The sequence below is a fragment of the Lethenteron reissneri genome, chromosome 18, assembly GCF_015708825.2.
Source record: "Lethenteron reissneri isolate LAM-NWPU_2019-01 chromosome 18, ASM1570882v1, whole genome shotgun sequence".
NCBI classification, from domain to species: Eukaryota; Metazoa; Chordata; class Hyperoartia; order Petromyzontiformes; family Petromyzontidae; genus Lethenteron; species Lethenteron reissneri.
In genome coordinates this window covers 2908423-2931798 of record NC_083796.1, presented here as the reverse complement: position 1 = coordinate 2931798, position 23376 = coordinate 2908423, and the positions used below count along the sequence as shown (strand labels likewise).

At 47.0% G+C, this 23376-nt stretch overlaps 1 protein-coding gene across 2 annotated transcripts; it reads right to left on the bottom strand.

Moving 5' to 3' along the window:
- Positions 1-1298: 1298 nt before the first annotated feature.
- Positions 1299-22619, bottom strand: RGS7BP (regulator of G protein signaling 7 binding protein). 2 transcript variants are annotated; one of them, XM_061553441.1, is made up of 6 exons: positions 21327-22619; positions 6593-6759; positions 4280-4410; positions 3148-3298; positions 2532-2602; positions 1299-1460 (listed from the first exon to the last, which is right to left on the bottom strand). In XM_061553441.1, exons 1-6 carry the CDS (start codon positions 21444-21446, stop codon positions 1366-1368), a joined length of 735 nt encoding a protein of 244 aa, XP_061409425.1. In that variant the 5' UTR covers positions 21447-22619; the 3' UTR covers positions 1299-1365. The 2 variants fall into 2 exon arrangements, with proteins under 2 accessions (XP_061409425.1, XP_061409424.1); XM_061553440.1 differs by lacking the exon at positions 1299-1460 and having other exon boundaries at positions 2392-2602.
- Positions 22620-23376: the final 757 nt, after the last annotated feature.

Below are 23376 nucleotides of genomic sequence, written 5' to 3'. Positions count from 1 at the left end.
CACGATCGCTGCCGCCTGCGAAATGACATCTACGTTTCCTGGAAGTAAAGAAGGAAAGCCGTGTATTCAAATAAGCAAAATCAAAGTGTTATTTGGAACCTTAGTTTAGAAACAAAGCATGACATTTATTTAAGGTAGACCTTGGAAGACGAAAATAAGTGATATAAATATGTATGTAAAGAAAGGAAGAAGGAAGCAGCAAACATTCGTAAAAAGACTGCGATTCTGGTAAATTCCTGGACATTGCTCAATTATTGGTAAACTATTGTAGGTATGGTACATTCCCAAATGTGAAACTGAATATCCATTGGCATACTAAAACAGTACAAAGGCCCAAATAAGTAGTTTTTAAAAAAGGTTGAAGTACTTTAATGTTTAATGGTAAGAGAGGAAAACCTGTATCATGTGTTTAATATAGTTTAAAAAATAAATAGGCTTGTCGTATGATTGCACATATGCTCAGTCTATGTTAGGCTTGTTTCAACAACACAAACGAGTTGCCAGGACAGCCCCTCTTGCCATCCGTTAGCCAACACACCCATGCCCTGTCTGGGTGAAGAGAACAGGACGGAGTAACATTTATAGTCGAGAAACAAACAAATAAAAAATATCCACGGACTGTACATTGAATATTGCATATTGCAAGTACATTAAATCTCGTTAGATGCTTACACAAACATGCAGTGGGAGAGTGTAGATGATTGGCATTCACATTTTGGCCCAACTTGAAACATGCTCGAAGCCAGTAAAAATGTTGATTACTGTAATTTTTGATAATATTGTTACATGTGTGTGTGTGTTTTAGGTTTTCTTTTCTGATATGAACACTTACAACCGTGTCCGAAAAGTGGCCTTCAAGGTTCGAGCTGTGTAGACGCACGTTGACCCAAGTGCTGTGAACCCAGTGAATGAGCACAAGACCCCCGAACCTTTACCCTTGATGCGACGACACACCCTCTACCAAAAAGGCACCAACTGGATCCACACATACGCAACACGTTTCCTTTTAAAGTTGAACTTTTCCACGATTTTAAAACGCCAGATTTCCAAGTTCCTTTCCGATGGATCCACAGGTACTGTTTTGATAGAAACTTAATCATTTAGTCGGTGGGGGATCAAATTACACTCCCAACTTTCGTCAACGGCCAAAGGTTTGATGTATTCGGCTAAACGCGTGTGCGAGTGAAATGCATATTCTCTTGAACGATACGGTAATTCCATTCGTGTTCAATGTTCGTCATTTGGAATTGTTTTTGTATACATTGCCTGATGATGATAGCTTACATATGTTTTGTATTTATTATTTGTAAAGCGTTTTTTTGACCTGTGACCTGTACAGCGTAGGCCTGACGTGTGCCGCCCAGCCTAACTGGCGAGCAGACAGCACAGCCTTAGCAGTTTTCTCTTCCTCCGCCTCAGTGGTGGGTAAGATGGTATTAGGCTGAGTAGGGCACTGTCATCTAGAACAGAGGAGGAAAACAACTGTTATTCAATAACAATATGGTAATGGTGCTTTAATATAATTTGACCGTTTGTAAAACATTATGGCTGTACTCTCGTGACCTTGACTTTTAGCCTGTCAAAAATGCAATATTCAGATTCATCCTTAATGATCACCCTGTAGAGGTAATTGAGTAATGAATTACAATCTGGTGGTTTTGTTTTTACTAAAGCAGTTGCTAATTTATTATATGGTGGATTCCTTCTGCAGAGGAATTATTTATCAAAATGTACATGGCTCAGCATTACACCTCGTTTCTGAGTAGCTACATTTTACTGTTAAAATAAAACTTAATGCTTCCTAAACCACCAGTGCTGCTTGTATTTTGGAACCCATGAAATAGCTATTCGTAACCCAGAAGAGAGTATACGATGTCTTTTTTTACGTTTCATTTAAACAATATAATTTAAACTTGTAACTTTGCCACGTAGAATTCATGCACTTTTGATGAGAGAAAAACTCGGAGGCACGAGGAGTTGCAGACAAGTGGGAAAGGCAGTCACTCAGTGAACTGGTGCTAACAATTGCCAACGCTCTGCAGTCCTCCATATATTAAGTTCTTTTCAGCCAATTAATAAGTGCTTAGAGATGTGGGAGGAAACCGGAGCGTCTAGAGAAAACCACCGCATGCAAAGGAGAAACACTTCTATAATAGATGTAACAGGTGGAGTCCACATTTGCTGTTCTGAGCCATGGTATGGGTCCTCGACGCCCACGGGAAAGGGAGTTTCAAAACATTTGTGATCTACCAACCATCGTCTCCACAGTGCTGGATTACAGCTGCCACGTGCGTAGCCACCACTGACCGTCTACACATTCCTCTAAGTAGGTAGTGATTTAAGTTCGTTGCTTTAGTAATTAAACGCACTTATGAATATCAGAAAATGGGATTATGTAAATTCTCGATACCGCACTGATCTTATTCCATTGATCTGCCTTGCCTTAACCTCATGTAAGGGAGAGGAAATTAAAAAGGTTTTAGTTTGCCAATATTTGCCAAAACAAGGTAAAATGTAAGATCTTTGAGTACCTTGGTTTTTAAGTGGAAGTGGCATTGACTCCCTGAGTTTACTGAGCAGAGCTTTCATCTCTCTCAGATCCCTGTAAAAATAAATACATTCAGTTTTAGACACAAAACTGAGTACTGTAATGTCACATTGAAAGTATTCTAGTGTGTGCAATGTACAGTATGTGCAGAAACAATTGTGCCAAACAAGCGTCAAGACATTTTTTAAAAGATTTGATAATTGTTTGCAATTCAGAAAGACAGATCCTTTGTTGATAAACCAGGTAGAGCCCATGGCCAACAGTCTAACTTTGAAGAGGAACATTGTATGTATGCACGTTTTACATGCGAGCTTATGCATTGTAAACTTCCATGTATAACTTTTTCTCAAAGCGTTCCAATTTGTGTCTGCTTAGAATAAGGGCTTTGTGTCTCTGTCTCCATCTATATCAGTGTCACCCTGTGTGTTTCCTTTTTACGCCCATCTGCACAGGGCCCAACATAGTGTCCATCTGACTTGTGTTAAATGCATAACAACTTGCATAACCCCTGGAGTCTTCTCCAATTGACGTGTTCTCAAAGTGCATCTAGTTGATTTTTTTACTGCTCCTAACTGCTGCTGCTGTGCCCGCAACCACACCTCTGGGTGTTGTGGATCTCCATCGGCGTGGTCCAGCCGATCTCGGCGAGGTTGGGCGTCTGCGACGCGGCATTCTCATCGAGGATGGGCGTGTGTGACGCGTCCTGGGCCCCGCGCTGGCCACTCACCGGCGTGCCCCGAGCCTCCCGGCCTGCAACGCCGACCACCAAACAAAGATTCCCCCGTGTAGCCTCAACAAGCTGTTGGGGTGAGTGCTGTTAGCGAGTAGTGCCCTATGAAGGTCGGCATGGCGCACTAGGGAGTTGGTGGCCACCACCACGCCCGGTCGCCTTTTGTGTCCCTAGTGACGATGTTTACTAGACACCGCACCAGGTACTCATTTGAGTCTGAATCGAACGGGGAGGCCCAGGACCGGTTCAGATATTCGTCACCGGTGTTGGCTGTGAGCAGGAATCAAACTCAGGTCGCCGGCTTCGTAGCGCGGCGCGCTAACCACTGCACTACCCCTCCCCACGCCAACCACCACCATCGCCACAAAACGTAGCTGCTCACCCTGAGCTCTCATTACTCTGATAGTGCATTGTCTTTTTGCTGTACGCCTTTTGGCATCCTCTGGTCTAACACTGAGACGAGGCTCAAAAGAAAGGTGTCTCTAGTGTGGACCAATCGGTTTCAAGGACAATGCATATATTATCAGAGTTTGTTTTTTGTTTGCATTCTGACCACAAGCATTGTGGTTAATGCAGACATGCTTCCTTGTAAAAGGTTTCAAAGGGGGAAAACATTATTTTATTTCGGTACTGGCAAAGGAGGTCCCATGATGGTGGTGAAATGTTAACTACCTTTGCCTGGTATGCAGGAGGTCGGAGTTTCGATCACGACCCCTGGCACCTGGATATTTCGGGTTTACATGTTCTCCCCGTGGTCGGGTGTCCTCCGTTTTTTTTACATCTACATTTAGAATCAACATGCGTTTTAGAGTATTTGGCTAAAATACATTTCCACATAAGCCACTTCGTTGAGCTATCATTTGTGGCCAGGTCGCAACTGAAAAAGAGCTATACAGCTTGGTGGGCCTTACCTGGTAAAATAGAAAATAGTAATAGTTTATCCAGGAGTGTATTGATCATGGTTGATGATAGTTTTCAGCCTGATCAGTCTAATGAAGTACCTTTCCCTTGCAGCTGGAAGGACTCCATGAGGCAGATGGACTTGAGCATCTCTGAGATGTACATTTCCAGGCAGCCGTGAAACTGGATGTAGAGCCTGTAAATGTCGTACTGGATCTCTCCTTCCTCGGGCCTGGGGTGGGGCAAAGGGGAACGGCCAAACAGGAGACAACAATGGACCCAGGTTGGTTAAACTTCGGCAGTGCTGGCTCAATGTTTGACTGAACACACGGGCCTAGCGATCACGCTTAGGAGCATATCTAGCATGTCACATCGGTGCAGAGTGCACCCTTAAAATACCCCAACAACCACCACAACTACACTACCACTATCAAAATGGCCATTATTTCCACCAACTAAATCACTCCCACCAACATCACCAACACCATAACTATCAACACGACTACCCTCAACGCACTTACCACTACACTTACGCCACCATTTACAACCATCACCATTATCAATAGGACCACCACTCCCCACGGCATTAATGTTGTGATTGCGCATTACCACTGGCAAAAAGGGATTTACAGGAATTTGAATCCCAGAGGTGTCATAGATTTTGATTGTTGAGCTTGGCCCCTGACCAACGTGGGTACCTCTTGAGGGTGGTCATGCTGGTGAGGGGCGGCCATGCTGGTGAGGGGCGGCCATACTGTTTTACTAACACAAAACAAATAGGTGATGAGGGTGGACACCAGTGGCGGCTCGTCAATAGAGGGCGCAGGGGCGCCGCCCCCATCAATATTCAAGAAATATACATATACAAATTTTATATAAAAATACATAAATAAAATATTTTTTTCATACGATGTGCCGGCTGGTAGTAAGAAAAGCATCAGCATTTAATAAAAACTGTCTTTAATCGGTCAACTATTTTTTATGTTTTTCAATGTGTTTCATGCGGGGCGCCGGACAAATGGATGTCTATGTGAGACTTTAAATTTTCGGACAGCATGTGACCTGAAGCTGGTCTCTAATTGGTTTCTTAAAGATTCTCCTCGGGGCGCAAGTCGTTGCGTCCCTAGCCAATCAGAATTGGATACATGTTATTTTATCCAATCTGATTGGTTCTCGTCACCTGTCATTCAAATTTACGCTCTGGGCCACTACTGCGAGTGCGCAGGCGACACCACTTTGACACTTGCTAGGCTGATCAAATTTTTTGTGTAAACAATGGCAGCAGTTCATCCAAATTCTGTAATTTATTTACAAAAAAACCCTTTCACAAGGCTTTCGCTGGAAGAAATAAAAAAGATAAAGGATCTCGGACCGGACCAACCCGATTTACAAATCCAGCAGCAGGCCAGTGACAGACGACGAAGCTACACACGAAGCTTCACCCGCGCTTGTTATGAGAAACGCAGGTGGCTGGCTGGATGTGATGTTAGCAATTCTCTTTTTTGTTTTCCCTGTCTTTTATTTCAAAGTGTCGGCACTGAAGTTTTGTGGACAACGACGGGGGTAAGAGACCTCAAACATCTCTCTGACAAATGCAAACGTCATGAAAGTAGCCGCAGCCATATTGATAATAGCATGAAACTAACGTTTTTATGTTCAAGTAGGAAACATGCTTTTTGGTACTTTGGTCTGAAATGTATATAAAAGAGAAACATTTATGTTCAAGTAGGAAACATGCTTTTTGGTACTTTGGTCTGAAATGTATATAAAAGAGAAACATTTATGTTCAAGTAGGAAACATGCTTTTTGGTACTTCTTTTGGTCTGAAATGTAAATAAAGATCATCAAAATTTATATTCAAGTAGTCAAAATGGTTTTTGGTACTGCTTTATATTTATTTGCCCCCCTCAATAAAATAAAAAAAATGCGCCCCCCCAAAAATAAATATCACCAGCCGCCACTGGTGGACACGTCATTGTGGGGTGACCATACAGGTGCAGCAACACACCACGACTACCTGTTGAGGTTGAGCATACTGGTGTGCAAACGCAACAGGGCTAACTGTTGAGTTCAGCCATACTGGTGTACTAATGCAACACGGACAGCTGTTGAGGGTGGCCACGCCAGTGAGGGGTGACCATACACACGCCATACCTGTCAACCCACACGGTTTACCCGTATTCTTGTACAGGGAAATTGAGTTTTCAGGTCAATACGGCAAACAGCCGTTTAGAAATGGGCAAAAAAAAGTTTCGTCTATTTGTGTTTCTCCTTTACGATGGGACTTTGTAGGATGAACGTTGAAATTTATAAGGGCACAGGGTGACCAATAAGGTCTGAATTGGTCCGTAATAAGGTAGGCACTGATAAGGAGTTGACAGGTATGTATAAAGGTGCACCACCAACACGGCTACCTGTTGAGGGCCGCCATGCTGGTGCACGTGTCGGTTGCCATGGACGAGCACTGGCCCCGCGAGCGGCGCAGTTGGAGGCGTCCGGCGAGGCTGTCGCTGCTCGCGTCCCCGATGGAGATGACGAGCTCGCGGAACGTGGCGACGTGGGTGTGGAACTCCTCCACCATCTGTGCAGCGGAGGCGAGGCAGGAGTGAGCCATGGAGGAGGAGGAAGAAGAAACCAAACAACGTTACCAAAAACATCCTGGCTTCACGAATCTGACATTGACAGGATCGTAACGAGCGTAGGGGCAGGGGCTAAATCTACGAGTTGGGGCCTCCTTGACAACCACCATTAGATGTATTTTCAACAACAGTGTAAAAAAACAAAAACGTATGTAATGGTGTGATTAGACAGGAAGAGCCGCCGATATTTCATAGCCTGGGTGCGACCGTGCGAGACATTCAATATTGGGGCCCCACCTGACCAATCGCCGCACCCCCCAAGCTGATAGTCACTACTACGCTACTGGCCAATCCATTGTCTCCCCGAAGCGACTGTGAAGTTGTGGGATTTTGCTTCTAGTCTTAAATGTTCTGGCCTCATGCTGGACTTACGATAAGGGCAAAGAGTGAAAGTGGTCGGGGTTGGCAGAGCAGTATCGTGGATAAGTGTGGGGAACACAGTATTATGTGTTATCCATGCACTCCCGTTTCCTTATAAACACATTCCTGCGGAGGGAGCTGGTAGGAACGTTGGGTTGCTCCGTCAATGGTCAGGGTCAACGGCGGCGTGGTGTATTCCGCAAATATGCCCGACTGTGAGGGCGGGCACAAACCGGCGTGAGTAGGTTAAACGTTGAGTTTTATAAGGGCACCACGGGGTGACCAACCTCTCCCCACCCAGCCCCACCCCTCCCACCCCCTACCCAGCCCCTCCCCACCCAGCCCCTCCCTGCACAACCGACACAATAATCCCCTGTGGGCTCGTGTAACCAGGAGGTTCCTACCAGTGATAAACTTGTAGTGATGTCCAACAAGGAATTGGCAGAACATTCTGAGAATATATGTTAACAAACCAAACAGATCCATCAATATAAAAAAAAATCCAAAGTGTCTCTATTACAATATATCATTCACAATTACCATTAGGGTCGTTGTGAATATAACAAAACAATGAGCAGACTGTCTCCGTCATACGAATATTTTATCTGTGTCTCCACATAACAAAATAATATTTTACACAGCCCCTTCGGCTCCACGTTCATTCGGGGAGTTCACAATCCCAGCAGCTTTGACCCGGTACCAACAACACTCTGGGTCGGGTTCGACTCACAGTGCTTCATCATGCTTGCTTGTGACAATAGTGATAAACCGCCAGATGTCATAGGCAAGGACCATCTAAAAAATGTTTGTACGTGTAATGACCGAAAAATTACCACAAGCCATATGCAGCCAAACGGCAATTTAAAAATAAACGAAAGTCTCCGATTGGAAGAAAGGGGCCTCCACGGTGATTGGTCGGGAGGCAGACTTTTAAAGGGATTGGAGAATAAGGTGGTTAAATTTCGATTTAAAGCTTTCGTGACTGCAGGGATTCATATTATTGTTTTTTTTCGGTGAAGTCACGTAGAAGGGAAAAAATAACTATAAAAAATGAAAAAACAATATATTGTAATAGACACTTTTATTGTTTAATTTGTAGTATTATTTTATTTCCCTTCTACGTGACTTTACCGAAAGAACCAAGAATAATAAGGTGTTTGAACGAGAAAACAGGATCCGTTAAAGGGAACGGACAGGGATTGGCTAAAGGTACAAACAAGGACAAGAAGGTTCGAGAGGGGGGCCGAGGGATGAAAAGGGAAGAACACGCGGAGTGGGGACGGACGGAGGAAGTCTTTAGTAGGTCCCTGATTGTGGAAGTCTTTAAACAAAACAGGCTCCTCTTATTACTTTGTTATCGGAGTCGTTATATATGTATGAGGAAGACGTGGTTCGCTTATCAATTGTATTGCTGTATAAATGTTTTATTCTTAATACGTGCGTGCCCGTGGGGACTTATACAAACACCCAGTCGTGTTACATCATGACACACTCGTGCAGCGCTCCAGTACCACAACCAAACACAGCTGCTCTTCGCAAAGCTGACGAGACACGTTTCCTCTCGTCTTGAATCAATGCTGCTGAAATTAAGCGCTCCCAAGTAGCCAATGGCGGCTGACGGATCGTGCAATAAACACGTGGAGAGACGCGCGCGTGATGGAGACGTCTCGTCTCCCTTATTTATATTTGTTATTTATATTTTACGGAAAAAACCCCCACAGACACGAACGAGCGGCCACCCGTCCATGAAGGCGAACTAGGGCTCGCCAAAGGTGTGGCAGGTTAAGTGCCGAATTCGAGGAAAAAAAAAATATGAGCACTAAAACAATACAAATAAAATAACGGAGATGTCATCATTTCAATTCCCGTGTGCGTACAGAGGGAATTAGAATTAATTTGTCAACATTTCTGAGAATGTATTCGTTGGGCAGACGCACGAACAACCCAAGTAATTATGCCTCTGTTTAGCAAACAAAGAAATACGCTTAAAAAACACGTTAAACGTAAAATAGGGGGCAACTTTTTTCCCATTTTACCAAAAACCTCAGCCGAGATCTGCCCTTGGGGGTGGGAGCGCCGATTTTCGCGGCTTTGGGGAGTCCCGTGAACGCACTCCCCACAATAACAAAGACAAAGATCCCCCGTGTAGCCTTAACAGACTGTTGGGGCAAGTGCTGTTAGCGAGCACCTCTGAAGGCCTGCACGGCACACGAGAGGGTGTGTGGCCAGCACCACGCCCGTCCGTCTTTGTATCCCCAGTGGCGATGTTTACACGCTGCACCGGATACCCATTTGAGGCTGAGTCGACCTAGGGGAGTCACAGGACCGGTTCAGATTCCCGTGAACGGGAATCGAACTCGGGTCGCCCCAATAACAAACGGCACCATTAACAGCAGCGGCAACAACACCGCCAACAACAACAACAAGAACCAAAAACATCCCCTTGCCAATTCCCTGGCGTTCATAGCCAGAATGTCCCCTTATTAACGCTCCCCAAGGGCCATCAGCCACTGGGGTCAGAGCGGTTTGGATGAACTCTTCGATGCAGCGGCCAGACGCACGTGCGCCGGTGGGCACGGCGGCGTTGCTGACGAGTGTGCAGGCGGTGCAACTGCACTGGGGCACCACGGAATGTGGAGGGAGGGGGGGGCAAGGGGGAGGGGGCATTTGACTGCTTGCACCAAGGGCCATGCCAACCCACGCAAACGCCATCCGAATAACGATAATGGGAGGCTTGCAGTATTGTAAGCATGAGTGGACAAAGAAAAACTTAACATACTTTCACAAATAAAATATGGTAATGATGAATTAGCCTTTAAATATGAAAGAGGCAGCGGTTTAAAATCCGGGAAGATTTATGAGCAAATTAAATGTATATTTTAAAACATGTGCGTTCGTATTGTCTGTTTCTAGTGGATTCAGTAGCCAGTGAGGGAATGGCTTGTAAGGCCGATGCGATATTTTTTTCAAAGTGCGGGCGGGCATCACGGTTGAAAGAATAATCTCCATAATTTGACATTTACTTTTTGCAATTTGACATATTTACTGGCACGCCTCAGATCGAAAGGGTCTATTTTTTTTAAGACGGGCAAATTGAGGGTAGATCGATCTCTCGCGATATCCGAACAAAAGACGTCCGGTGTGGAGATGTAACCAACCAAGTTTAAAATAGGTACCGGCTTCTCGAAGACGTGATGTCCGTGACACGAGCCAAGTTAAATATAAAACGGCAAAGCTGTGAACAAAGAGGTGGTGCAAAAGTGTCCGAGTTGAAAAGGGATACAAACCGTGACAACTTTTACCGGTCGGTTCCAATGATCGTAATTGGCGTGCCTGAACCGATTTGTTTTGGCTGTGCCCGGTGATGGAGGGTTTCTGATTACACATATTTTGTCAGACGGTGATGTCGCCTAACCCCAAACATCTACTATCTGTAATCATAACATTGGCTGCGGAAACCTACGGGCAAAACAAAGTATTAATGTAATTAAAGATAAGCTTGCGTCCAATTAAAAGTTGTCCTTACTAACAATGCATATACCTGTTAACACCATCATTGCTCAGCGTCGATAATTGCTAAGGAGCCCCACTTTGTGGAGAACAAATCGTGATTGTCATGTCATGTCTAGTCTCTGTCATAAGAATGTGGACTTTCCACTGCTGGCTCAGGACCACCAATTGATATGAGCAACGTTCCACAATCGTCTTAATACGCGTGACCTATTTATTCAGCAAAGTCCGAAGATGATTTGTCAGGAGATTTCTGCATTATGACGTTTAGGCCAACATGGATTTCAATGTAAGAAGCAGAACATTGGTAGGCGAAGAACAGTGGCCCAGAGGCTAGGGATGGAGACAGAATTCCACGTGTTGTGTTTTGTTTATTGGCATACAAAAGGTGCAATAGCAGTCGATTAATTCTGGACACGCCATGTGCTCTGCTGGAACATAAGCTTGCACAAAGTGTTTTTTTCAGTCCAGTGTTAAACCTGCATGGTCAGCCACCATGGCGAGATATAAACTACCTCGCCTGGTATGCAGGAGGTCGTGGGTTCGATTGCTGTATATTTGGAGTTTGCACGTTCTCCCTGTGGTGGCGTGGATTATTTTCCGGGCCCTCCGATGTTTCCCTCCAAATTTAGAATCAACGTGCGTTTAGAGTATTTCGCTGCTAAACATTTCCACGTGATAATCCACTTTGTTGACCTATCATTTGCGATAGCGATAACCCATCATACACACAACCTGAAAACACTTTTAAGGTTTGTACAGATGGATTCAGGAATCCATTTTTTGTACTGCCATTCTTTCAGCAACTCATCGCCCAGCGGATTTGGGAGTTTCACAAATCTATGTGTGATCCTCAACCCTTTTCTCCAACGCGCTGGATCACAGGACGTGCGCCACCACACACGTCTCATAACAGAACGACGTATGATTATTATTAATAATGATCATACGGACGTACGGCAAGCAATCCACTGCTGGATGTGAAGCCTCCCCCCACCATGTTGGCCATCGAGGTCTCTGGGCCATGCAAGTTGGCGACGAGGGGGACCCCAGGACCTTTTCAGTTATCAATCATGACTGATCTTAGTCGTAGCAGAGAATGAAACTCGGGTAACTAACCGGGTGCAGGAAAGCTGACCGCTCACTGTTAACTACGTCGGTATGAGTATCACTAATTGCCTACCCATGGTGTAACAAAGCAAAGCGACATATTATTTTATTAAAATCCACTCACGTTCTCCCAGAACATGAATAGCGCACGGCACGTGTAATATTTATGAGGCAACCTTTATGAATAAACCTTGATTAATAAGGGGAATTTGTTTTTCCTTTACAGAACATTGAGGACTCGGTCTAGCAGACTCACTCACCACACTGCCGGTCACAATAACACACTCATCCACTCACTCACCCACTCACTCACCACACTGCAGGTCACAACAACACACTCACCCACCCACTCAGCACACTGCAGATCACAACAACACACTCACCCACTCACTCACCACACTGCAGGTCACAACAACACACTCACCCACTCACTCACCACACTGCAGATCACAACAACACACTCACCCACTCACTCACCGCACTGCAGGTTACAATAACACACTCACCCATTCACTCACCCACTCACTCACCACACTGTAGGTCACAACAACACTCACTTACCCACTCACTCACTACACTGCAGCTCACAACAAAACACTCACCCACTCACCACCATGCAGGTCACAATAACACTCATTCGCTCACTCACCACACTGCAGATCACAACACACTCATCCACCCACTCACCACACTGCAGGTCAGAACAACACACCCACCCACTCACTCACCACATTGCAGGACACAACAACACACTCACCCACTCACTCACCACCATGCAGGTCACAACAACACACCCACTCACTCACCACATTGCAGGACACAACAACACACTCAACCACTCACTCACCACCATGCAGGTCACTACAACACACTCACCCACTCACACACCACACTGCAGGACACAACAACACACTCACCCACTCACTCACCACACTGCCGGTCACAACAACACACTCACTCACTCACCACACTGCAGGTCAGAACAACGACACACTCACCCACTCACTCTCTCGCTCACATCACTTCTCTTTTCTCTTCTGCCCTAGCACTCTGGAATTCCCTCCTGCGCCTCTTTTCTCCCGGCTCCGATTCTACGCCGCTATCCTTTCGCACGCCTGTAAACTGTGCGTTTAAGAGCCATATGCCAATGTCGAGGTCTGCGAGCGACGAGATGGCTTCACGAGAGAGAGAGTTCGTGTAGTTCTGCCACTCCTCCGTTAAGGTGGCTTACTATGTAAAGGCAGGGCCGCACATAGGCGGGGGTCGGATGGGTGCGGGGCCCGGGGCAACTCACACCGCGTAGGCCTCCCGACCCCTTGTGGCTCTTTGGCTGCCCCCTTGTGATTCTTTGACTGCCCCCTTGTGACTCTTTGGCTGCCCCCTTGTGGCTCTTTGGTTGCCCTCTTGTGACTCTTTGGCTGCCCCCTTGTGACTCGTTGGCTGCCCCCTTGAGACTCTTTGGCTGCCCCCTTGTGACTCTTTGGCTGCCCCCTTGTGGCTCTTTGGCTGCCCCCTTGTGACTTTTTGGCTGCCCCTTTGTGACTCTTTGACTGCCCCCTTGAGACTCTTTGGCTGCCCCCTTGAGACTCTTTGGCTGCCCCCTTGTGGCTCTTTGGCTGCCCCCTTGTGACTCTTTGGCTGCCCCCTTGTGACTCTTTGGCTGCCCCCTTGTGACTCTTTGGCTGCCCCCTTGAGACTCTTTGGCTGCCCCCTTGTGACTCTTTGGCTGCCCCCTTGTGACTCTTTGGCTGCCCCCTTGAGACTCTTTGGCTGCCCCCTTGTGACTCTTTGGCTGCCCCTTTCTGACTATTTGGCTGCCCCCTTGTGACTCTTTGGCTGCCCCCTTGAGGCTCTTTGGCTGCCCCCTTGTGACTCTTTGGCTGCCCCCTTGAGGCTCTTTGGCTGCCCCCTTGTGACTCTTTGGCTGCCCTCTTGAGACTCTTTGGCTGCCCCCTTGTGACTCTTTGGCTGCCCCCTTGAGGCTCTTTGGCTGCCCCCTTTTGACTCTTTGACTGCCCCCTTGTGACTCTTTGGCTGCCACCTTGTGGCTCTTTGGCTGCCCCTTGTGACTCTTTGGCTGCCACTTTGTGGCTCTTTGGCTGCCCCCTTGTGACTCTTTGGGTGCCTCCTTGTGACTCTTTGGCTGCCCCCTTGAGACTCTTTGGCTGTCCCCTTGTGACTCTTTGACTGCCCCCTTGTGACTCTTTGGCTGCCCCCTTGAGGCTCTTTGGCTGCCCCTTGTGACTCTTTGGCTGCCACCTTGTGGCTCTTTGGCTGCCCCCTTGTGACTCTTTGGCTGCCCCCTTGAGGCTCTTTGGCTGCCCCCTTGTGACTCTTTGGCTGCCCCCTTGAGGCTCTTTGGCTGCCCCTTGTGACTCTTTGGCTGCCACCTTGTGGCTCTTTGGCTGCCCCCTTGTGACTCTTTGGCTGCCCCCTTGAGGCTCTTTGGCTGCCCCCTTGTGACTCTTTGACTGCCCCCTTGTGGCTCTTTGGCTGCCCCCTTGTCGCTCTGTGGCTGCCCCCTTGAGGCTCTTTGACTGCCCCCTTGTGACTCTTTGGCTGCCCCCTCGTGACTCTTTGGCTGCCCCCTTGAGGCTCTTTGGCTGCCCCCTGGCGACTCTTTGGCTGCCCCCTCGTGACTCTTTGGCTGCCCCCTTGAGACTCTTTGGCTGCCCCCACGAGAATATTTGGCTGTCCCCTTGGGGGCAGACATTTTAAAAAGAAAAACACTTAACTCTTGCACCAAATTTAACGTAGAGATAATTGCTTATCTCGGGGAATGGGGGGACACTATGGAATATCTTGGTGACAACAAAATCTACAGTCAAACTGCATTGTTAAATAATAACCGGGAGGGGGGGGTCGAAATATACGCAGTTTATTTCATCACCTATTTTGTTTATTGAAGTCAGAATGTGTGTTATCGTCTGCTGTTTACCGGCTGCTGTTTGTGTAGTTCTGCGCGTGATGCGGCTCGTTAACTGTTTTGATCAAAGACAAAAAACGAAAACTCACCAAATGTCACTCTTCTTCTTGGAAAGGTTGCCGACCCCTCGCTCTAATGGATGGCGAATGCAAACGTCCTCGGCAGTGAGTGCACCAAAACAAGCACCTTGCACCTCTATCGGCCCATACATAGTTAATCGGACGGAAGCGAAAACCTTGCGCACAGCCCCACGCGATACATTAGCAGGGTCACAGTTCACTCCCCCACCACTCTCAACCCCGAAAATTGCACGAGGATGATCGCAATCTCAGGGGCACTCGCTTGCATTGAGTTAAATAATCTAATTCGATGTCATCACACTTATACACATCTTGTTGTTGTTGTACCATAATTTTAGTCTGTATCGAGTATATATATCTAATTTTAGTTTTGCTGCGTGAGTCAAAATGTATAATCGAGGCATCATATGAGTACAATGTATGTATCATGAAGTAGATCGATAATCGCATAAGCAACAGTACTCGTTGTACATGTAAATACTAAAGCCCCCACATTTTTCACAGTTTGTCCCTTCTCAAAACGGAGTAAGGCTCTGAGCTGCCGATGGAAAAATTGCAATTTTGCTGTTTAAAAAGACAGTTATATTTCAGGTGTTTGTAACTCTACTGCTGGATGAAGGCCTCTTCACACGCGTGTTTGTCACACGAGATTGTTTGACCATATTTCACCATAGAGATCAATGCGGCTTGGCGAAGACTTGGCCCAGGTGAGGTTTAGTTTCTACTCGCCACTCATTTTAGCCACCATGGCCTTGAATAAATCTCAGGTGGGCTGGGTTTATCGCGGGAGACACGACTGCACTGGTTTGACCTCATGTTGAAATGTCACGGCGTTCAATGTTGTCTATCATAAGTCGGATTTACATTTGGAATAAAAATAATAATAGTATCCATGTTCAAAGCAGTAGATGTTAGGAATGAAAACACGAATGTCTTTTTTGATACGTGGTATTGGATCGATCGCCAAAAAGGGGGATGTGTTCAAGCCCCAATTACACGGCACCTACAGGACCTCTGGGTCATATGCATGAGCATTAGAAACTCAATCCCAGCTGACCGTTTCAAGTTTCATTCATTAGGTATAGCCCTGTGAGCCATTCGGCTCTTGAATCGGGTGCAACCGCAACAAACAAAAACATGAACAAGAAAACATCTTAAAGTGACTATGTGCAAACAGAAAATCCAAGAAAAGACAGCAAAATATTGCAGAAAATGCATACAGACCATGGCTTGCTCCATGTAAAGGCTGAACCCAGGTAAAGCGACCAATATAGATGGCACACACTCACACACACATGTGTTCGCTCTCATCTCCACACACGTACACGCATACTTTAATTACTTTTATGGCCCTTCGTGAGTCCACTGCAGGATCGTCTACTAATTGTTTCACCGTACTGGTCAGTACAGTTGTAAAATGGGGGGGGGGGGGGCGAGACTGGTTCAGACATCGCTTGCTATGGCCAGGAACCACACTCAGGTAGTCAGGTTCAGAAAGCAATAACAGATGCATCCGGACTCTCCATGCTACTTGCACCTTTCAGAAGTAAAGACAACATTTGGTAATTGTTCTTAATTCCAAGATCGTGGTGAATCAAGTATCATCGCATCCCGCGTATGTTTGAAAACTGTTATCCCTTACCAGTCCGACTTTTAATCGGCGATTGGACTCACGTTGCCATCGATTGACTGTGATCGCGTAGGATTACTAAAACATTACTGAAAATGAAATGTCATAACTTCCTTAAAGAATGAATGTCCAGCCTCCCCTCACATCCATGGTCAATGGAACTCCCACTCAGTCACACATCTCTAAGTACATCTATATACATTATTTCTGTACATCAGCACACGGCTGTACCCATAACCAGGAGCAGGCGGCGTCCACTTTCTGCTGTCTTTAGAGTCGCACTCCGCGGGAGGCTAATTACTCGCTTCATTGATAATGCAGCATGACACTGATCACGCTCGAGAACACGAGGCTCGTCCTGTCCTATGAGTGACGTAAATTTCTGTCTCTCTCTCTCTGGGCTGCAGTGTTTTGAAAGCAACGTTGTTATGTTGGTTTTCGCATTTTGTAAATATAGTAGATGCAATTATATTTTCGCCAAATTTCAGCTCTTCTAAGAACATCCCGGAATTTAAACCGGCCACTAAGCTGTCTATTTCTTCGAGAATATCTCAGAATTTAAATCGGACACTCAGCTGCATATCTCTTCTAGAACATCTCAGAATTTAAATCGGGCACTCAGCTGTCTATCTCTTCGAGAACATCTCAGAATTTAAACCAGGCACTCAGTTCTCTAGCCCTTCTATAACAGCATCAGAAGCTACTCTATAATTCTCGTATGTTAGTATTCGGTACAAAGTGAAAAAAAAATGTGTTCCATAATCAATGGGGTGGCCGCTCATCTCCACGAGTATCCCTGATCCGGTCATGGAAATTCCACATTCCCATTGCATAATACTTTCTCTCCATAGGACAACCTCTGTTGGGGTGGTCGGTCTCCTCGATGTTACCTCCTCCCGGGCAAGTAGATGATTGGCCTTTCTGATTGTGAGTCGAGAATTTTTAGCATAGTTGTCACCGCGCCTTATCATACCATAGAGAGGATTGATGTTTTCTGAGGGGCTAACATGCAAACAACATGCAAACAACATGTTACAAAGTGACCGCAAACATCGGAACCAAACGCAAAAAAACCAATGCAGTATTTACTTTGCATGCAAAAAATCGTGCGATTTATTATTTAATACGATATGCTATATAAAACAGCGATAATATAGACATTTCCTTTGTAAATCCACTGCTGAACGAATACCTCCCCATGACGTGTCGGTTGTGGGGGGTCGTTAGTTCGACTATACTTCACCACGCTGGTCAGTACGAGTTAGTGAAAGGGGTACCCCAGTCACGTTATCCCGTGGCCAGGCATCAAACCCAGGCGCGCGAACCACTGCGCCACTTTTCCCTCCCCCCTCCGTATATAACACATTGTCCTGCGGAGGGAGCTGGTAGGAACGTTGGGTTGCTCGGTTAATGGCCAGGGCACAAGCCGGCGTCAGTAGGTTAAACGTTGAGTTTTATAAGGGCACCACGGGGTGACCAGCCCCTCCCCACCCAGCCCCACCCCTCCCACCCCCCACCCAGCCCCACACTCCCCACCCTCCCCACCCAGCCCATCCCCACCCTCCCCACCCAGCCCCTCCCCATCCTCCCCTCTCCACCCAGCCCCACCCCTCCCATTTTTGGATGCACGACGGACGGACGGACACAATAATCCCATGTGGGCTGGTGTAACCAGGAGGTTCCTACCAGTAAAATATTACTTGTAATATAATGCCGGAGATTGAGCGACGGGCAGGACGAATCGCTGTGTCTATGCAGGGGGACAATGACTCGTGTCGTAACTGAGCACAGCTGCAGTCCACCTCCGATTAGTGTCAAATTCCGATGTTGCGCCTCGCTCGGGTCAATCATCATCACCACCACCATCACCACCATCGTCTCCAACGCACGCACGCACGCACGCGATGTGCTCGCCGCTCTTGTCCGTGAGCGTGGCGGCGAGCGAGCGCGGTCACGTTTACAGGTGCGGGGTTTACAGGTGCGGGGTTTACAGGTGCGGGGATTACAGGTGCGGGGTTTACCTGCGGCACGGCAACCCCCCCCCCCCATACGCCTCCAGGACGCGGCCACATCACTTGGCTGGATACGTGCCATCGTTGTTTTAATGTTGTTGTTGTTGTTTTGACTTAAAACTTTCGTGACTGCAGGGATTAATATTCTTTGGTTCTTTCGGTAAAGTCACGTAGATAGAAAAATGAAAAGTGAATAACAGCATCAGGCTACAGTCTACATTATAGACTGTCAGTACGCTCACCGAGGTTAAGAACCAGGCTACACTCTACATTATAGACTGCCAGTACACTCACCAATCTTAATAGCCAGGCTACAGTTTACATTATAGATTGCCAGTACACTCCGATTAAGAACCAGGCTACAGTCTACATTTGTGTTTTTTTTTATTATTTGTATTTAATTTGTTATTCACTTTATTTTATATTATTCTTTTTCTATCTACGTGACTTTACCGAAAGAACCAAATAATATTGTTGTTGTGAAACTTTTTTTTTGTAAATTAACATTCACATTGATTTTCTTGCTCAAATGAGCATTGATATCCCGTTGTTCAACTCCCGTTTACAGCTCCGCAGAGGCGGTGGTTGAAATTCCACATTACTATGGTGGGGGGCGAGTCTATCCATAAAACAACCATTTCCACACAAAGTGGTACTCGCTCTTTTATATCGATCTCCGGACGGATGATAGGCTGAGTTGACCTCCCAAACTGGGTTTTATTGAACTTGCAACCTTCAACTTGCGAGCCGCTCGCTCGCTTTACCACGGAGTGACCTGATGATGGATTCCCTTACTTACCCGGGGGGACCTCACCGACTCGCCAGACTTTTTCAGGAGGGCCCTGCGAAATTTGCGATGTTTGTCCAAATTCCAAAGCGAAGGAAACGTGAGTAACCTGGAGGGAATCCACCACGTGCAGGGATGGGAATAACCCACAAACGTCACCGCAAAGACGTTCTTCACGAACCCACTTGCTCTACTGCCATCTCATGGCCACCTCGCATGCAGCCCCAGCCGGGGTTGTGAGCATTTCACAAATCTCGACGCAGTCCACCAACTCTCGCCGCCACAGCGCTGGATCGCAAGCGTGTGCCCACCACGCCTCCTCGCCTAACGATTTATTATTTGGGGGTCAATGAGCCTCAAGACTCTATTTCAGGAGCGTCCTGCATGGGGGATGTTTGGCCAATGCCAAACAATATTGAGAGTTTGAATTCGTGCCGTAAAAATGCCCACTGTTAACCGGAGAAAACGCACCGCGGATACGAGGGTGTTCGCGCTCAGAGTTCTGCACCGATGGATTTAATAACTTCTCTACCCTGGTCACCTCGCAGCCTATAACACCTGTTATTCCCCGAAAGTCTTCCCATCGGTTAATCCCGCTGTAAATGGTTATAAACGATCCCCTGGTGCGGAGCGGTGGTGCAGCAGTTAGCCGCGAACTGCATTTGCAAACCCACACATACCAGCGTGGTGAAGTATGTCCAAACAAACCCGCACGACCTATAGGGCGTGTGGAGACCTCAATCCTGTATCGCATTGAGAAAAGGGCTGTAAATTGTTATCACATGTAATTATAACTACGGTATTGTTAGATCGTACTAATAGGGGGAGTCGTTATTGGCAAAGCACAGCTGGGTAAGGGAGGGCCTCTGCACGCCATATCCGGGTTGTGGGGGGTTATTTGACCATACTTCACCACGCCGGTCACGGCGGGATGGCGAACGCGGGTAGCAAACCCGAAGCGGAGGCATGACGACGTTGCTCCATTGCTCCCACTACCCTTAGCCACACGAAGCCTAGAACACCTGTTATGCATGGTGGTCGCCCATCAACCCCCTGGCTTTAGCTTCCGATCAACTCCTATTAACTATTTTTTAAATAATAGTAGGTTTTTACCCTTTTAACTGGTACAAAACTGACACCTTTATTCAAGGCATCATGTTTGCAATGACCACAACACAAGTAGTCAAAAAAGCAAAAAAAAATAAGCAACTCTGATAAGGATGATAATATGCACTGTGCATATTATCATCCTTATCAGAGTTGCTTATTTTTGTTTGCTTTTTTGACTACTTGTGTTGTGGTCATTGCAAACATGATGCCTTGAATAAAGGTGTCAGTTTTGTACCAGTTAAAAGGGTAAAAACCTACTATTATATTTTGCCACTGGTAAAAGAGATCTCATAGAGTATTTTTTAAATGTTATTTTTACCAAGTAAGGCCCACCGAGCTATACTATATATCTTTTACAGAAACGACCAGCCTATCACAAATGATAGCTCAACGATGAGGCTTATCAAGTGGACATTTATCGCAGACAAATAATCTAAACCCGTAGAAAAATCCACGCGACCATGGGAAGCAAGAGAGAGACACGCAAACTCCAAATATACAGCAGCAGGCGTTAGGGTCGGGATTAAACCCACGACCTCCTGCATACCAGGCGAGGTAGTTAATATCTCCTAGCCACCGTGATGATGATGAGAGAGAGACACCGCAAACTCAAAATATACAGCGGGCGTTAGGATCGGGATCGAACCCACGACCTCCTGTATACCAGGCGAGGTAGTTAACATCTCCTAGTCACCGTGATGATGATGAGAGAGAGACACCGCAAACTCAAAATATACAGCGGGCATTAGGATCGGGATCGAACCCACGACCTCCTGTACACCAGGCGAGGTAGTTAACATCTCCTAGCCACCGTGATGATGAGAGAGAGAGACAGACACCGCCCACCCCAAATATACAGCAGGCGTCAGGGTCAGGATCGAACCCACGACCTCCTGTACACCAGGCGAGGTAGTTAACATCCCCTTGCCACCATGGTGCCCACAGATGATTTGATGACAGTCGTGAGGTATTCATGAACCCTACCATCTGGCATTCTTCCACGTCGCCCTTGGTCATGTCAACGGCACCGTGGCCTTGGGACGGAGGCTTGCGGACAGAGGGTCGGGGCCGCTGTGGTCGGCAGCCATGCAGTGCAGACGTCATGCAGACGCATCTATGAGGAGGAGATGGAGGTGGAGGTGCAGATGCAGGAGACGGCGACGGAGGTGCGGCTTGAGAAGCGACCGTCACTGACGGGTCTCTCTGCAACAGCTTGGTCGAGCGTGGCAACCTTGAGCAGGTGGTGGCTGTGGTTGCTGTGGTTGTGACGGTTGTGGCAAAGGGTGGTGTTGGTGGTGGTAGAGATGTCCAAAAGAACAGGGCTCCTTTAAGGGACACGTCCGCATCACCCCAACGCTCGCCGCAGCATCAGCGACGACACCCAAATCGCACCTTCTGCATGACCGCCTCCTTCTCTTGCTGCTGCTGATGATGATCCTGCTGCTGATGATGATGCTGCTGCTTCTGTTGTCGCTGCTGCTGCTGATGATGCCGACGATGATGATGTTGCGGCTGTTGCATGAGAGGCAGCGAGGAGCGAGGGTCGACTGCAGGCGACTTGGTCGGGACGGCCCCAGGCTGGACGAGTCGCTCGTGCAGTAGCGGACGCAGCAGCAGGAGCAGGAGCGTTCAGTGCAGCTTCTTTATCAGATGTAATCCGGGCCTTGATGACTTTACGTGGCTGCCCCGTTTAATAGTCATTTAATATCGCCGTTACTGCGACTACTACTGCTGCCACCACCGCGCAGCTTGCTCTTCACGTTATTGTTGAAACAAATCTCTCCCGTCCAGCCCGTCACGTCTTCCGAAAGATGCAATCCTCGGCGCAAAAACCATTTGTTGAAATGTACACGGGACACCACGTTTCCTTCTCACTGCACGCGCCACGCGCACGGCTCATATATATAATAGAATAGATACACGGACACACACACACAGAGCCTACGTTTCGCTCGGGTGTATTCACACGCACATTCTTCGATCATAGACGTGGTTACAAAAGAATATAAAAATAACAACAACCGTTCAGCCTAAACGCCACCCTCACCTACTGCTGCTGCTGTTGTTGTTGCCGCTGCTGCTTCTTCACTGAAACCACGTCCATTATACTGCTGCTGCTGCGATCGCCAGGGATGAGGGTGGAAATGAGAGAAAGCATTGGACATGTGCAGCAGCAGCAGCAGCGGCGGCAGCAGCAGCAGGGGAGAGAGCGATGGAGCGAGCTGGTCGAGGAGGAGGCGGAGACGCGTGCTATGCGAGAGATGATGTCGGAGGGGCTATGCCTCTCAGCGCGCCGGCCGAATGCTAATTCTGCCGGAGTAGGCTCGACCCCAACCCCGACACACGCACACACACGCGCCCCCCCTCTCTCTCTCTCTTAGAGGGGGGTTTCGTTTTGGGGGGGGGGGGGGGAGGAAAGAGGTTGGGGGTAAAAGGAGGTGAGATGGGTAGAGAGTGAAGAAGAGGATGATAATGACCGTGGTGGTGATGGTGATACGGCGAGAGGGGGTCGTGAGGATTACCTATGAATTTGGAATTAGTGAATCGTGATGATGATGATGTCAAATGGGATTGGGATATAGAAAGTTACTCGGATGATGACGATGGTGATGATGATGTGAATTGTGCATTACTGAATTGGTGATGTGTATTGCACATTACGGATAAGATCATGATGATGATGTGAATTCTGCAATCTGGATATGACGATGATGATATCTGTCGTGCATTGAGGAAATTATTATTTTGTGAAGAGATGATAAGATACAAAAAAGTTGTCGTAATGATGATGTAAATTACGCATTATGGAATTGGTGATGTGAAGAGATGATAAAAGAGAAAAGTTATTGGAATGATGAATTACGCATGATGGAACTATCGATTATTTGAAAATAAACTGGGATTTGATGATTATGCATTATAGAAAAATCATTATCGCAACGCTTTATTACCCCTGGTGGCGATAATGATGATGATCATAATAACGATGTTAACAATGGGTATAATGACCATGATGTTCACAATGATGTTCATA